Below are 15389 nucleotides of genomic sequence, written 5' to 3'. Positions count from 1 at the left end.
CCACTGAGAACCCGACACTGCAGACGGCGATGTGGGAGATGGCTGAACATGTTGCTGTCCTCATAGAGAAGCATAAGCCGAAGGCTAGTGTAGCTAGCCTGCCGACTGTTCTCAGGCTTACGGTCAGCCTAGAGCCTCCCACAGCCGCTGAGGTTGCTCGGATGTCCATCGCCGGTCGGACGTCCACAGCTAACCTAGCTCCGCCGGTTAGCTTAGTGTCAAGAGCTAACCAACCACTCCCAGCTAACCTAGCTCCGCCGGTTAGCTTAGTGTCAAGAGCTAACCAGCCACTCCCAGCTAACCTAGCTCCGCCGGTTAGCTTAGTGTCAAGAGCTAACCAGCCACTCCCAGCTAACCTAGCTCCGCCGGTTAGCTTAGTGTCAAGAGCTAACCAGCCACTCCCAGCTAACCTAGCTCCGCCCGTTAGCTTCATGCCAATAGCTAACCAGCCACTCCCAGCTAACCTAGCTCCGCCCGTTAGCTTCGTGCCAATTGCTGACCGGCTGTTCCCCGTTAGCACAGCTCCTCCTGTTAGCTCCGCCACTATAGATGGCCAGACGTCCCCAGTTGGTACAGCTCTACCCGTTAGCTCCGCTCATACAGCTAACCAGACGTCCACAGCTAACATAGCTCCGCCGGTTAGCTTAGTGTCAAGAGCTAACCAGCCACTCCCAGCTAACCTAGCTCCGCCCGTTAGCTCCGTTTCAATAGCTAACCGGCCGTTTCAAGCTAGCACAGTCTCCACTGCCAGACTAGGTTCCAGGTTCAGGGTGAGCCTAGTATCTGAGACAGACCAGATGTCTCCAGCTAGCACAGTCTCCACTGCCAGACTAGGCTCCAGGTTCAGGGTGAGCCTAGTACCGGAGACGGACCAGATGTCCCAAGCTAGCCAGGCATCCCCAGCTAACATAGCTCCGCCCGTTAGCCCCGTCCCAATAGCTAACCGGCCGTCCCCAGTTAGCACAGCCCCGCCTGTTAGCCCCGCTACAGTAGCTAACCAGACGCCCACTGCCAACCTAGGCTCCAGGTTCAGGGTGAGCCTGGTAGCGGAGACAGACCAGATGTCTCCAGCTAGCACAGTCTCCACTGCCAGACTAGGCTCCAGGTTCAGGGTGAGCCTAGTACCTGAGACGGACCAGATGTCCCAAGCTAGCCAGGCATTTTCAGCTAGCACAGTTCCCACAGTGAGTCCAGGGCCCACAGTTAGCCTAGCCCCCGAGGCTAGTATGGCTAGTAAGGCCTCCACAGCTGGTCCAGCTTCCACGCCCAGTCCAGCCTCTGCTCTGGGTCCTGGCTCCTCATCCCCGGATCCTACACCACGCCTCGCCGCCGAGACCGATCCGGTCTCCACGCCCTGCCCGGCCTCTCCACCTGGTCCGGCTGCCGTGCCGGCTCCCGGCTCTTCGACGGATCCTGGCTCCCCGTCTGGTCCAGCTCTGCGCCGTGATCGGCGTCCTGGTCCTCGCCGTGGTCTCCGCCGGGGTCTTCGCCGTGGTCTTCGCCGGGGCCTGCGTGGGATCCTGCTCCGGGGGTCGTCGCCGCCGCACCTCCATTCCGGCTCTCCTGAACCGGTCCCTAGTCCGGCGGCTGGAGGGCCTCTCGTCCGGGATCCGGCTCCAGGGTCCAGCTCCCCTTCCCGGGCTTCTACACCTGTACCCACCCCCCCTCGTCGGGCCTCGCTTCCCAGGTCCAGCCCTCCTCGTCGGGCCTCGGTTCTCAGGTTCTGCCCCCCTCCCCGGGTCTCGGTGCCCATCCCCACCCCCCCTCGTCGGACCTCTGTTCCCAGGTCCAGTCCTCCTCCCCGGGCCTCTGTTCCCGTCCCCACCCCCCCTCTCCGGGCAGCTGCGCCCGTTTTCTACCCCCCTGGCTGCTATGCCCCTCCTGGGTTTTTCGTTCAGCCTCCTGGTCCCTCGTCTTCGGGTCCTCTCCCTGGGTCCTCTCCGGGGTTCCGGCTTCCTCCCTCACCTGCTTATGGACGTTGTTTTCGGGTGTCTGGAAGCCACCCGTTGAGGGGGGGGTACTGTCAGGATCCTAGGCCCGGTCCTGGCTGGACTGGGCAGGATGGTAACACTGGGCAGTACCCTCCACCTAACTTTGGGCAATGCCCTCTATCTGACATTGGCCCTCGGCCTGACATTGGCGCCCTACCACCCTCTAGTGGTGACAAACAATCGGTGCGCTCCAGTACACTGGACATCCTGACTACTGTGTTAACTATAATTAATAGTTTGATTAATGTGGTGTCATGGTGTGTACTGTCATTGTCTTTCCCTTCCCTGGTGTGATGTCATACACTGTTTTGGGTTGTTAGGAGTTGCTTTTGTGTTTAGTTGTGTTTAGTTGTGCTTTGCTTATTGTCTAGGTGTTGTTTGTGATTCTGTGTTGGCCAGGTGTTCTTAATTGTTAATTAGTTGGGGTATATAGGGTTCTGTCTGTCCTCCCTTCTGTGTGGCGACATTCCTCCAGTTACCCCCTGTTCCTCCACGTCGTGTCGCACCGTTCTCCCTCTAGTAAGTCTTAGTGTTTGTTGTTTTGTATTGTGAAGTTTGTTATTTAGTTTCTGTATTTTTCCCTGTATTGCACTGGATTCTACAGTAAACTCCCTTCTCCAAGCTTCACTCCTCGCCTCTGCCTCCTCCATTCCTTCCCTTTCTGTATTATTGCATTCTACCTAACCCCATCGTGACAAATCACATGTATGTACAGAGTTGTAATATATTTAAATGTTTCAAAAATGTTCTTATGTACCCCAGTTGCTATTGCATGCACATATTTTTTTGTTTTATTACACGTATATGTACATACATACAAACTATTCGCCTGTTTTATTCTCCACCCATCCATAGCAACACTATTATCACCGACATCCAAGAAGGGGGATCCCCCCTTGAACGGCCCTTCTAAGGTTTCTCTCCTCCACATCGCCTGTGGTGCTTTTTTCCTATTGCTATAGGTTTTTCCTTACCTTCGCTGGGGTATGTCTGGGAGTGTTGCATTTATTTATTTTACATTTATTTTGGATTTCATGGTGGGTTTTTTGTTCTTGATTTATTGGGATGTTTCTTCTTGAATAGTTTAAAGAAGACTTGTCCGGCCCATGGGGACATTAACTTGTGATTTCGGGCTTTACAAATCAATTTGATTTGATTTAATAAACATTTATATGTCCAGTGATACAGGTATAAAGACACTATGGTCAGGCACTCTACTACTGGCCCCTGAGCAGCTAACACTGGAGCGGTTAAAGCTGAGGTGCCTTGCTCAAGGGCACAGCAAGCAGGCACGTGCACACATAGAGCCCAACGGGTGCACAAGCACCTGCCCTTTTGTGCCTCATAAAAAAGTGTCCTTTTTATGCCAATTATTTTTACCATATTTTCTTTTTTACCTCCATATAGAGAGAGTGATCTGCAATCTGCTTGGGTTGGGGGTGCAATTCCTAACAGGCTCAACCATATGGATAAAAGTTCCCATATTATGTGATTTACACAAACTAAAAACAGATATTACATTACATTACACAAACTAAAAACAAATATTACATTACATTACACAAACTAAAAACAGATATTACATTACATTACACAAACTAAAAACCGATATTGTCTGAATTACTAGAAGAAAGAAATGCACCACCTTTGGCTGATAGTAATTTATTAATTTCGTAGGATTTCTTTTGGTCTAATAAATGTTTAAAGGGGAACTATTTTACTATTTCTTTCACTATTTGGGCACTTTTACACAATTCCTGTGAGTTTATGGAACACCTCTGTAATTCTTTATTTTTTTTAATTCATTGTTTTGTATTTCTAATCAAGTCCTCAAAAACAGCATTTTTCTACCTCAAGATCTTAAGCCGTTTTGAGCCTGGGCTGCAGGTTGTGGTGCTCCAAGGGGCCACACAGCCACATTATTATGCAGCAGAGTCTTTCTGACATCACAAATCAGCACATTTTCAGATGACTCAGTTCAGTTAGGGTGAATATTGTGAGAGGAGAATTGGAAGAATGCGCCAATATGAGAATTAGAGACATAGATCATATTAATATAAGTCCACATAGTTAGGAAACAATGCTAAACACTGAAAAAGGCCATTTATAAGATAGTTCCCCTTTAAGGTTCTTAGATGGATCCCCTGCTGCCTCCTCCTCTTCCTCCTCCTCCTCCTCTTCCTCCTCCTCCTCCTCTTCCTCCTCTTCCTCCTCCTCTTCCTCCTCCTCATCTTCCTCCTCTTCCTCATCCGCCTCCTCCTCCTCTTCCTCCTCCTCCTCATCCTCCTCCTCATCCTCCTCCTCATCCTCCTCCTCCTCCTAATCCTCCTCCTCCTAATCCTCCTCCTCCTCCTCCTCTTCCTCCTCCTGCTCCTGTTCCTACTCTTCCTCATCTTCCTCCTCCTCCTCATCCTGCTCCTCCTGCTCCTGCTCCTACTCTTCCTAATCTTCCTCCTCCTCCTGCTCCTCCTCCTCCTCCTCTTCCTCCTCCTCCTCTTCCTCCTCCTCCTCCTCCTGCTCATCCTCCTCCTCCTGCTCCTCCTCCTCCTCCTGCTCCTCTTCCTTCTCTTCCTCCTCTTCCTCCTCCTGCTCCTCTTCCTCCTCTTCCTCCTCTACTCCTCCTCCTCCTCCTCCTCCTCCTCTTCCTATTCACCCTCATCCTCCTCCTCCTCCTCTTCCTCTTCCTGCTTCTCTTCCTCCTCTTCCTCCTCCTCCTCTTCCTCCTCCTGCTTCTCTTCCTCCTCTTCCTCCTCCTCCTCTTCCTCTTCCTGCTTCTCTTCCTCCTCTTCCTCCTCCTCCTCCTCTTCCTCCTCCTCCTCCTCCTCTTCCACGGGGAGCAGCGTACTGGCTCATGTAAAATGGCAGGCCATGCATTATGCAGCAGCTTAGGGCACCGTGCACCGTCTCCATGGCCTCGGCTACAGTCCACCTGTCGCTGCTCTGGTCGTAGCACTCCACGTTGGAGATGGGGTTGGAGCCTTTGTAGCCTCCGACCACGAAGAGCAGGTCGTCCAGCACCGCGATGCCAAAGTGGTTGCGGGGGGTGAGCATGTTGGGCAGGGCGCTCCAGGAGTCAGTCAAGGGGCTATAGGCCTCTGCACTATGCAGGGCGTGTCCATCGTCCCACCCTCCCACCTGAGGACAGGACACATGAGAGGAATGTTTTAGTGTGTGGCTCAGGCAGGCAGACACTGTATTAATCCATTTAGGGAAATGAGGGCATCACAGCAGCATTGCAAGTCAAATGATACATATCTATAAAATATCTAGTATGAAGCATTTGTCTCCGTGTGCACCTACCGCATAGACATGTCCTCCGTACGCAGCGACTCCCACTACGCTACGCCTGCTGCTCATGGGGGCGATCAGAGTCCACTGGTCGGTGTCTGGGCTGTAGCACTCAGCTGTGAGCTGACACACTCCACCACAGATGTAAACCTGTAATAAGAAAGAATATTCTAATTTAGTTTATATATTCCATTTGATTTCATTCTACTTTAATTATCTGTTAATGTTGATGCACCAAAGGACCCAGACACATCTTTTGTATGTGCAAGCTTACTTGGCAATAAAGACATTCATGATTTCTGATCTAACGTTCCTTTTTTTTTTTTTTTTTTTTTTTTTTTTTGTATTTTTTTTTTTTTTTTTTTTTAACACACATATAAACAAACATGACAACACACGATAAGATACACAAGCATTAATACACAGTGTATATCCAACGAAATTACCATTTATACCAATGTCTTATACAGGATATACCCCTAATGCCTGTTATCTAAAAACCTACACACATATGCTCCAGCTCGAACCCCCCCCCTCCCGGACCCCTCTTTGGATAGTACCTCCATTATCCCTCGCTCCTAACCAGACACTACCATTATAAGCTAGCTTTTATTCTCTCCACCACTTCTAACCACATTGTCATTTTGGATTCATAAAACCAATCTCTTTAGCTGTGGATGTACTGCAAACTCAAAAACATCATTCAATAGTAATACAGAGGGGTGTACAGGTATATTCCAAGATAAGAGTTTTGATAATTGTTGGGTCACATCTTTCCAGAATATCTTAACTGGTGGGCAGTCCCAGTACATGTGCATAAATGTCCCTTCATCCCCATTTGTACATTGGGAGCATTTGGAGTCTTGTTTAAGACCCATTCTGTTCAGTCTTATAGGAGTCAAGTATGTCCTGTGAATATAGTTAAGATTGATTTGTTGATGGTCCGGGTTCCTTGATGTAAGTCGGACATTTGCCCAGGCTTCTTGCCAATCAAAGTCATTTTCCAGGTCTGGTATATCCCTCCTCCAGACAGAGTCTAGTTGGAGGGTTTCATACGAGGACGTTAGTAATTGATGATAAAAATCTGAAACAAAACCTCTCAATGTCTCTCTTTCATAGAAGAATTTGTGGTATCTGTGGTGTTCAATTGGTATGTCTAATGGAACTGTATGTAAAAAAGCCATGTGGACTTGGTGAGATTAAATTTTTTGCATATTTCTCCATAACTACAAAAACCCTGTTTGTTAAAAACATCCCCTAATGAGTGTATGCCTTGCTCTTCCCATATAGGGAATCTTATAGGTCGTTTTTCAATCAAGAGTTAGGATATTTTTTTTGTGTTTCACGCCATATCCGGATCGCATGAGTAATTATGGGGCCAAATTTCCGTTCACAATGCTTGATTGGTAGTTTAGTGTATGCTATGTCCTTCAGTCTATGTGGGGCTACTATGTTTTCTTCTAATTTTCTCCAGGATACTAATGCTTGGGGATCAAACCATGTTGTCAATGGTCTTAATGTGGACGCCTTAAAATAGTGGAAAAAATCTGGAAATGCCATGCCACCGTCTGCTTTATTTCTCTGTGCGGTGGATCTTTTTATATGTGGTGGTTTGTTATTCCAAATAAATTTGTATGTGGAGGAGTGTAATCTTTTCCAGTAACCCTCTGGAGGGGGTAACGGTAGCATTGAACTGAAGAAGTTGATTCTAGGTAGTACGTCCATCTTAACTATTGATATCCGTGCCTGTACTGAGTTTTTAAGTTTTGCCCACCTATCAAGGTCGTCTTTGATTTTGTTTTGGATTTTTGTGTAATTGTGCTTCACCGTTTGTCTTATGGTGGGGAATATTTCCACTCCCAAGCATCTAAAATGTTTTACCATAGGTATCTCTCCTGGGAGGGTTATATCTTTTTTTGCAGGGGTGTTAAGTGGAAGGAAAGCCGACTTCGGCCAATTTATCTTGAATCCCGATAAATCACCAAAGTTCTCAATCAACTTGAGCAGATGAGGCAGTGTGGTGTTGGGGGATCTAACGTTCCTTGTGTTCATCTACCACCCTGTGTCCCTCAGTTCCACCCACCTTGCCCTGGAGGGCTGCTGCCCCGGCGGCGCCCCTGCGCTCCCGCATGGGTGAGATCCCTGTCCACTGGTTGGTTTCAGGCTCGTAGCACTCGGCGGTGTTCAGTAACATGTGTCCGTCAGACCCTCCCATGGCGTAGATACAGCCGTCCAACGCGACCACGCTGACGTCACAGCGGCGTGAGTGCATGGGAGCCGCCTGCAGCCAGCTGCGAGTGACAGGGTTGAACCTGCTCACACTGCTGAGACGCTCTACGCCGTGCCGGCCGCCGACGCAATAGACCAGACCGCGGAGATAAGCGGTGCCGTGGCAGGCCCGGCGACTCTCCCCCTCAACGCTCACGTCCATCCATCCACCGGCTCGGATATCGTAAGCCTCCATGGTCGTGCTGCCTTCGTCATAAGTCCAGCCTCCGATGACCAATAGGACCTCCTGGGGCCGGCGTGGGCGGGTCAGGGGGTTTGGGAGCCTGTCGGAGCCAGGGGGGTTCAGGACGCTGAGGATGAGGGCCCTGCAGTCGTGGCTGTCTCTCACCACAGGGTTGTTCTGGACGTTGCTCCTGAAGTAGTCAGGCCTCATCAAGCCCATGCGAACCTGGGAAGAGACAAGCAGACAGCGGGTACAACTTAGACATCGGTTGTAGATGGTTTCTGTTGCTAGGGAACAGTTTGGACCCAAATGTTTGAGAACCACTGTACTAGGGAACCTAGTGTTGTTTTAATGTAATGCACACTAATACAATTATTATTATTTTTCTTTATAAATGTTTTTCTTTTCTTTTCATACATAAAACAGAACATAACAGTAGAATAATAATAATACTAACAATGACAACAGCGACGACAACAATAATAACAGTAACATGAATCATAATAACCTTGACAAGAGACAGACAAACAAGAAAAAGTCAAATAATAAAAATAAAATAAAAAATAAATGTGGCTCAGGCACTAGCAACCATGTTTGTGTATCCGTAATACAATTAGTTACCTTGGGCAGCAGCAAAGGGATGTGTGTTTTACGCTCCTCACGGGAGTGGTCGATCCAGCGGAGGATGGCCTCGAACACTGTCTCCTCGCTCTTCACGTTCAGGTCATCCCTCTCGATGATGTCCACCAGTTGCTGTGGGGACAGCTCCACAAACTCCTGTGAGACGTGCAACATCTCCTCAAAGTGGCACACGATGCAGAGATGGGCCTTGCGCCTCAGGTCAGGGCAGCAGTAGATGTCCGTGAACCTCCAGATGCCGACACAGTTTTCCAGAGACAGCTGGCCCTCTAGGAAGTCAGAGCACGCTCCTACTATGCCAGTGACGCGAAGCTGGTCTGCAGCCACCAGAAGCTCTTTCACGTTCTCTGCTGTCACCAGCACAAAGCGTGTGTAGGAGTACTCTATGATGAGCTGCATCATACCTGGGGATACCCCAGGGATAGTGTAGACTGCTTTCTCTGAGTCGCTCCAGCGAGTGAAGAGGGCTCTGTGGGTGAGTATAGAGATATCTGATGAGTAAACAGTAAGCAACATTCTGTCCTGTGTAGTAATTAAGGCTGACCCCTATTAGTCGAATAGTCGACTAATCGGTCGAAAGGAGCCGTAGTCGACTGCCAACCTCTTAGAAGCATGGCTAACGCTAATGGCACGCATACCAGAGGCCAACTGCCTAAGAAAACAGGCACAGAGGCACTGAAAGAGGATTTCACCCATCTATTGAACACACTAGACTAGACAAATATCAAGATGTATCCATCAGTGGACCAATTGCATGCTTTTGCAGAGGACAACAAGCCTTCAGTCGACTCCTTCAGACATTAAGCACCCCCCACAGCCCAAATGGAATGATAAAATAAAAAAAATATATATATTATACTTTTACTTATTTAATTTTTTGTCGACTAACAGCAAATTTTTGCCAATCATAGTCGACTATCCAAATCTTTAGTCGGGGACAGCCCTAGTAGTAATATATTTTCACTGTAGAAGTATAGGGTCTTATCTTTTTACAGTAGAAGTACTGTATAGTATCTGTTTACAGTAGACGTACAGTATAGTATCTGTTTATAGTATAGTATCTGTTTACAGTAGAAGTGCAGTATATTATATTTTACAGTAGAAGTACAGTATAGTATATGTTTACAGTATAAGTACAGTATAGTATCTGTTTACAGTATAAGTACAGTATAGTCTCGGTTTACAGTAGAAGTACAGTATATGTGTACAGTAGAAGTACAGTATAGTATATGTTTACATTCGAAGTACAGTATAGTATCTGTTTACAGTAGAAGTACAGTATAGTATCTGTTTACAGTAGAAGTACAGTATAATATCTGTTTACAGTAGAAGTATAGTATAGTATATTTGTACAGTAGAAGTACAGTATAGTATCTTTTTACAGTATACATACAGTATAGTATCTGTTTACAGTAGAAGTACAGTGTACTATCTGTTTACAGTAGAAGTACAGTATCTGTTTACAGTAGAAGTACAGTATAGTATCTGTTTACAGTAGAAGTGCAGTATAGTATCTGTTTACAGTAGAAGTACAGTATAATATCTTTTTACAGTAGAAGTACAGTATAGTATATTTTTACAGTAGACAGAGTATAGTATCTGTTTACAGTAGAAGTACAGTATCTGTGTACAGTAAAAGTACAGTATGGTATCTGTTTACTAACCAAGCTAACCTGAACCAAGCTAACCTGAACCAAGCTAAACTTACCTGAAATAGTCACTGCAGTCACACAGGAGGGCCTTGTGGGCGTTAAACTCAGTGCTGTTGACTTTAATAACCACATCACAGAACCTTCCCTCCAGAGGCAGCTCATTAAGGATTGTACAGGACATTGTTTCCTTTTCCATGTGGGGATTTTAAATTGTATCTACAGAATATATTCAAGCTTACAGACAAGTAGCCGGAAACAACAAGTGATATCTTCACTTGTCTTCTGAGATCTGAGCTCTTCTGAGAGAATTGTTGAATATACTGTACACAAATGTTCTAGAATGTGCTATTATGACATCATACTGTGGCATCACAAATGTTCTAGAATGTTCTATTATGACATCATACTGTGACATCACAAATGTTCTAGAATGGCCTATTATGACATCATACTGTGACATCACAAATGTTCTAGAATGTTTGATTATGACATCTTACTGTGACATCACAAATGTCCAGAATGTTTGATTATGCATACTGTGACATCACAAATGTTCTAGTGTTTGGTTATGACATCATACTGTGACATCACAAATGTTCTAGAATGTTTGATTATGACATAATACTGTGATATCACAAATGTTCTAGAATGTGCTATTATGACATCATACTGTGACATCACAAATGTTCTAGAATGTTCTATTATGACATCATACTGTGACGTCACAAATGTTCTAGAATGGCCTATTATGACATCATACTGTGACATCACAAATGTTCTAGAATGTTTGATTATGACATCATACTGTGACATCACAAATGTTCTAGAATGTTTGATTATGACATCATACTGTGACATCACAAATGTTCTAGAATGTTTGATTATGACATCATACTGTGACATCACAAATGTTCTAGAATGTACTATTATGACATACTGTGACATCACAAATGTTCTAGAATGTTTGATTATGACATCATACTGTGACATCACAAATGTTCTAGAATGTTTGATTATTACATCATACTGTGACATCCAGTTATTATTAACGGCGTTACTAACGCTGTTAGTTTTTTCAGTAACGAGTAATCTCGTATTTAATGTTGCCCTGTTGTGGCCTGTTGAGGGGCAATACATATCAAAAGTTCCAAAACATCTATTGTGTTTGTATTTGTATGATCCACTATATAAACATAGTAATTATAATATCTACATACATGGCATTTGCTTGGAGGCTAGTCTCACTTTGTCCCACAGCAACATTAAAATAGTTTAGATTTGTGTATGTTGTTTATGTAAAACATTTACTTGAAAGTAACGCAATAGTTACTTTCTGAAGTAACTAGTTTCTTTTATAATTTGTAACTGAGTAAGTAATTTAGTTACTATTTGGAAGAAGTAACTAGTAACTGTAACTAGTTACTTTTTAAAAGTAACTTGCCCAACACTGACTGTCACCCTGTGCTCAGTGATGCAGTGAGGCACAGTGATGCGTTGTAGAGTCTGATGGCTGTCGGAATGAAGGACTTCCTTTGCCATTCAGTGTTACATCTTGGGAGTCTTAGAATAACTTACTTACTACTTACTACTACTTACTACTTACTACTTATTTACTCACTTTTCCTCTCTGATACTGTGCTGTTTGTTTCCTGCATCACCTGGGGCTCATTCTCAGTTCCACCGTACATATGGGGGGTTATAATCTGAGGGGGAAACTCAACTTCAAAATCCTTAGTGTACGTACAGTACTACCAGGAAAAGTCACTCAATATGTGGAGTGAAACTGTGGAACAGTCTGAATGTTGTGCCTAAGCAATGTCCACATATAATACAATTCAAACAGAGTTATAAAGAAACACGTTTCACGGGGTACAGGGGTGAGGAAGGGATTTGACATTCATGGGTGTTTACATTTTTATAAAAAAAAATATTATATGTTTTACATATATTTTTTTATGTTTTACATATATTTGTATATATATTTGTTTTGTAAGGATTTAAATCAGTAAGGAATTACATTCATTTTGAGTATTGGAAACGGGGCAGGATTAAATGAGTGTATACTTCTTCCTACTCCTTTTCGAACATATTGAGTTATGTTCTTTTTTTTCTTTTCATTGCTAGAGATTAATGATTTGTGTTTGTTTTATTTACATGTTCGAAATAAAGATTTAAAATCAAATAAAATCAAATGCATGCTTTAGGAGAATCATTTATTTTTGCATCAGTGATCTGCAACTGAAAAAGCAGAAATCGACTTGCCAGTAACCCTTCAAACGTCAAACGTACTTACAGATTTGGCAGCCCCCACCCTGACCGAGACAGTCCCCCACGAGAGGCAGTAGATGATTATCATGTTTCGTGACACTATTTACTTTCAGAAAATCTGTACAGAATCTGTGGGTTTTGTCCGTTTTATCAACAGGCACAGAGATTACAGCTAGAATTGGCGGGAACAGCAATATTATTCTACATCTACATTTAGCTTTTATCCAAAGCGATTTACAGATTGTGTAACAAGTCCGCAGAGTAAGTGGTATTGTTCGTCTAGCAGTGCAAAACTTGAGTGCGTCACTCTGAGTGCATAGCAGTATAGACATATTAGCATAGTAGGTAGTAGTATAATCATAGTAACATAGTAGGTAGTAGTATAGACATATTAGCCTAGTAGGTAGTATAGTACATAATAGTAAAAGACAGTAAGAAGGTTAATAAAAAAATGTAATTCAGATATTGATTGAAAAAGTGTGTTCTTGGTTAACGGCAGAGATTTGGACGGGTTTCAGCTGTCCTGACTGTGGTGGGAAGTTTGTTCGACCCCCCCCCCAGGAGGCCGAAGGGGAGTAGGGATGCAGAGCGTAGGGGTCTTGAGGGTGTGTAGAAGATGCAGAGCGTAGGGGTCTTGAGGGTGTGTAGTTAGAAGATGCAGAGCGTAGGGGTCTTGAGGGTGTGTAGTTAGAAGATGCAGAGCTTAGGGGTCTTGAGGCTGTGTAGTTAGAAGATGCAGAGTGTAGGGGTCTTGAGGGTGTGTAGTTAGAAGATGCAGAGCGTAGGGGTCTTGAGGGTGTGTAGTTAGAAGATGTAGAGTGTAGGGGTCTTGAGGGTGTGTAGTTAGAAGATGCAGAGTGTAGGGGTCTTGAGGGTGTGTAGTTAGAAGATGCAGAGCGTAGGGGTCTTGAGGGTGTGTAGTTAGAAGATGTAGAGCGTATAGGTCTTGAAGGTATGTAGTTAGAAGATGCAGAGCGTAGGGGTCTTGAGGGTGTGTAGTTAGAAGATGCAGAGCGTAGGGGTCTTGAGGGTGTGTAGTTAGAAGATGCCGAGCGTAGGGGTCTTGAGGGTGTGTAGTTAGAAGATGCAGAGCGTAGGGGTCTTGAGGGTGTGTAGTTAGAAGATGCAGAGCGTAGGGGTCTTGAGGGTGTGTGTAGTTAGAAGAGGCAGAGTGTAGGGGTCTTGAGGGTGTGTAGTTAGAAGATGCAGAGCGTAGGGGTCTTGAGGGTGTGTGTAGTTAGAAGAGGCAGAGTGTAGGGGTCTTGACGGTGTGTAGTTAGAAGATGCAGAGTGTAGGGGTCTTGAGGGTGTGTAGTTAGAAGATGCAGAGCGTAGGGGTCTTGAGGGTGTGTAGTTAGAAGATGCAGAGCGTAGGGGTCTTGAGGGTGTGTAGTTAGAAGATGCAGAGCATAGGGGTCTTGAGGGTGTGTAGTTAGAAGATGCCGAGCGTAGGGGTCTTGAGGGTGTGTAGTTAGAAGATGCCGAGCGTAGGGGTCTTGAGGGTGTGTAGTTAGAAGATGTAGAGCGTATAGGTCTTGAGGGTGTGTAGTTAGAAGATGCAGAGCGTAGGGGTCTTGAGGGTGTGTAGTTAGAAGATGCAGAGCGTAGGGGTCTTGAGGGTGTGTAGTTAGAAGATGTAGAGCGTAGGGGTCTTGAGGGTGTGTAGTTAGAAGATGCAGAGTGTCTATGCAGAGTGTCTATTTTATTCCTCTCTCCCTCTCTCTCTCTCTCTCTCTCTCTCTCTCTCTCTCTCTCTCTCTCTCTCTCTCTCTCTGTACACTGTTCAGGCTCAGGAACCCGCCAGCCAGACGCCAGCTTGCAGCGGGGGGTTCAGGGTCCTCCCATGGATCATCTCCTTCATATCTCTGCTCTTCGTCAGAGAAACATTAATTCACCGTCAGAATGTACCTAGAAAATACCCACATTCGGGCCAAAAACCTCTACTGTACGTCTCATTAGGGTGAATGTAGCCTGTGTCGGCTGGGTGGGGGGGGGGGGGGGGGTTATGAAACTGGACATGAAGAAGTCTTTATTTGTAGCACACATTGCTACATTGTCATGCAGCGAACACACACATGTGACATGGGCGACATATAGGACTAGGGTGACCAGGTGTCCCCCTTTTGGTTGTACTGTCCCACCATTTGACCAAATGTCCCGCGTCCCTCATATTGAGAGGATGTCCCTCTTTTCGAAGCCAAAAAAAACATGCGTCTAAAAGCCCCTCCCTACAGACTGTAAACGTAGCAACCCGCCTCTTGTCCACACACATTGCTCTGATTGGTTATAGTACTTTAGCGTGCTGCTTGCCTGCTTGTGACGTGACTGAGACTGAGTCGTGACGCTACCTCATATCGCAAATCTGATTGGTCAAAAAAAACACAACAACATTACAAGCGAACTAGTTCAAGATGGAAAGCAGTAAAAAGAAACGGACCTGCAGTTACAACCAAGACTGGCAAACGACACATGACTGGGTGAGGCAGATGGCAGGCAATCCGCAGCAGGCTTTCTGTGTTTTGTGTCATAGTTCGTTTTCAATTGCGCATGGAGGAGAATACAACTTGAAGCACCACAGTGGACGTGAGTCTCACTTGAAAGTGGCTCACCAAAAAGAAACATCCAGATCTATGGATACGTTTCTTTTTAAACCAAACAATGATAGTCAGACGGACAAGGTCACTGCAGCTGAGATAACAAGTGTCTATCACACAGTACAACACTCCCATTCATACAGGTCAGCCGACTGTGGTAACCTTTAACCTTTGATTTAAATCTATTCGGTGAAGACCATGGCAGTTATTCTAATATAGAAACACAATTTATTTGTATTATTATTTTTGTATTATACTACACTGTTTTCCCTAGTTCTGTGTTAACAGGGAATATCAAACACAAGACAGACTGTCAAGTGATGACGTTTGAATATTTAAAACAGATGTTAGGTGGTATTTAATTTGTATTTATTTTGATTTAACCTTTAACCTTTGATTTAAATCTATTCAGTGAAGACCATGGCAGTTATTCTAATAAAAAAAATTACATTATCTATCTGTCCCACTTTGTCCCACCAAAATCGTACTGTTGTCCCACTTTGTC

General features: G+C 45.1%; 1 protein-coding gene across 1 annotated transcript in view; it reads right to left on the bottom strand.

Moving 5' to 3' along the window:
- Positions 1-8526, bottom strand: part of LOC311236496 (kelch-like protein 10) — a gene marked incomplete at both ends in the record, with an annotated part of 33945 nt that extends 25419 nt beyond the window's left edge. Inside the window, 3 exons of the mRNA XM_084324174.1 lie at positions 5292-5429; positions 7363-7956; positions 8353-8526. Coding sequence (XP_084180300.1) covers positions 5292-5429; positions 7363-7956; positions 8353-8526 — 906 coding nt within the window. The remainder of the gene's footprint in view (positions 1-5291; positions 5430-7362; positions 7957-8352) is intronic.
- Positions 8527-15389: the final 6863 nt, after the last annotated feature.

Source organism: Notolepis coatsorum (genome assembly GCF_963971535.1).
Source record: "Notolepis coatsorum genome assembly, chromosome: 11".
NCBI classification, from domain to species: domain Eukaryota; kingdom Metazoa; phylum Chordata; class Actinopteri; order Aulopiformes; family Paralepididae; genus Notolepis; species Notolepis coatsorum.
This window is presented reverse-complemented; position numbering and strand designations above follow the sequence as displayed.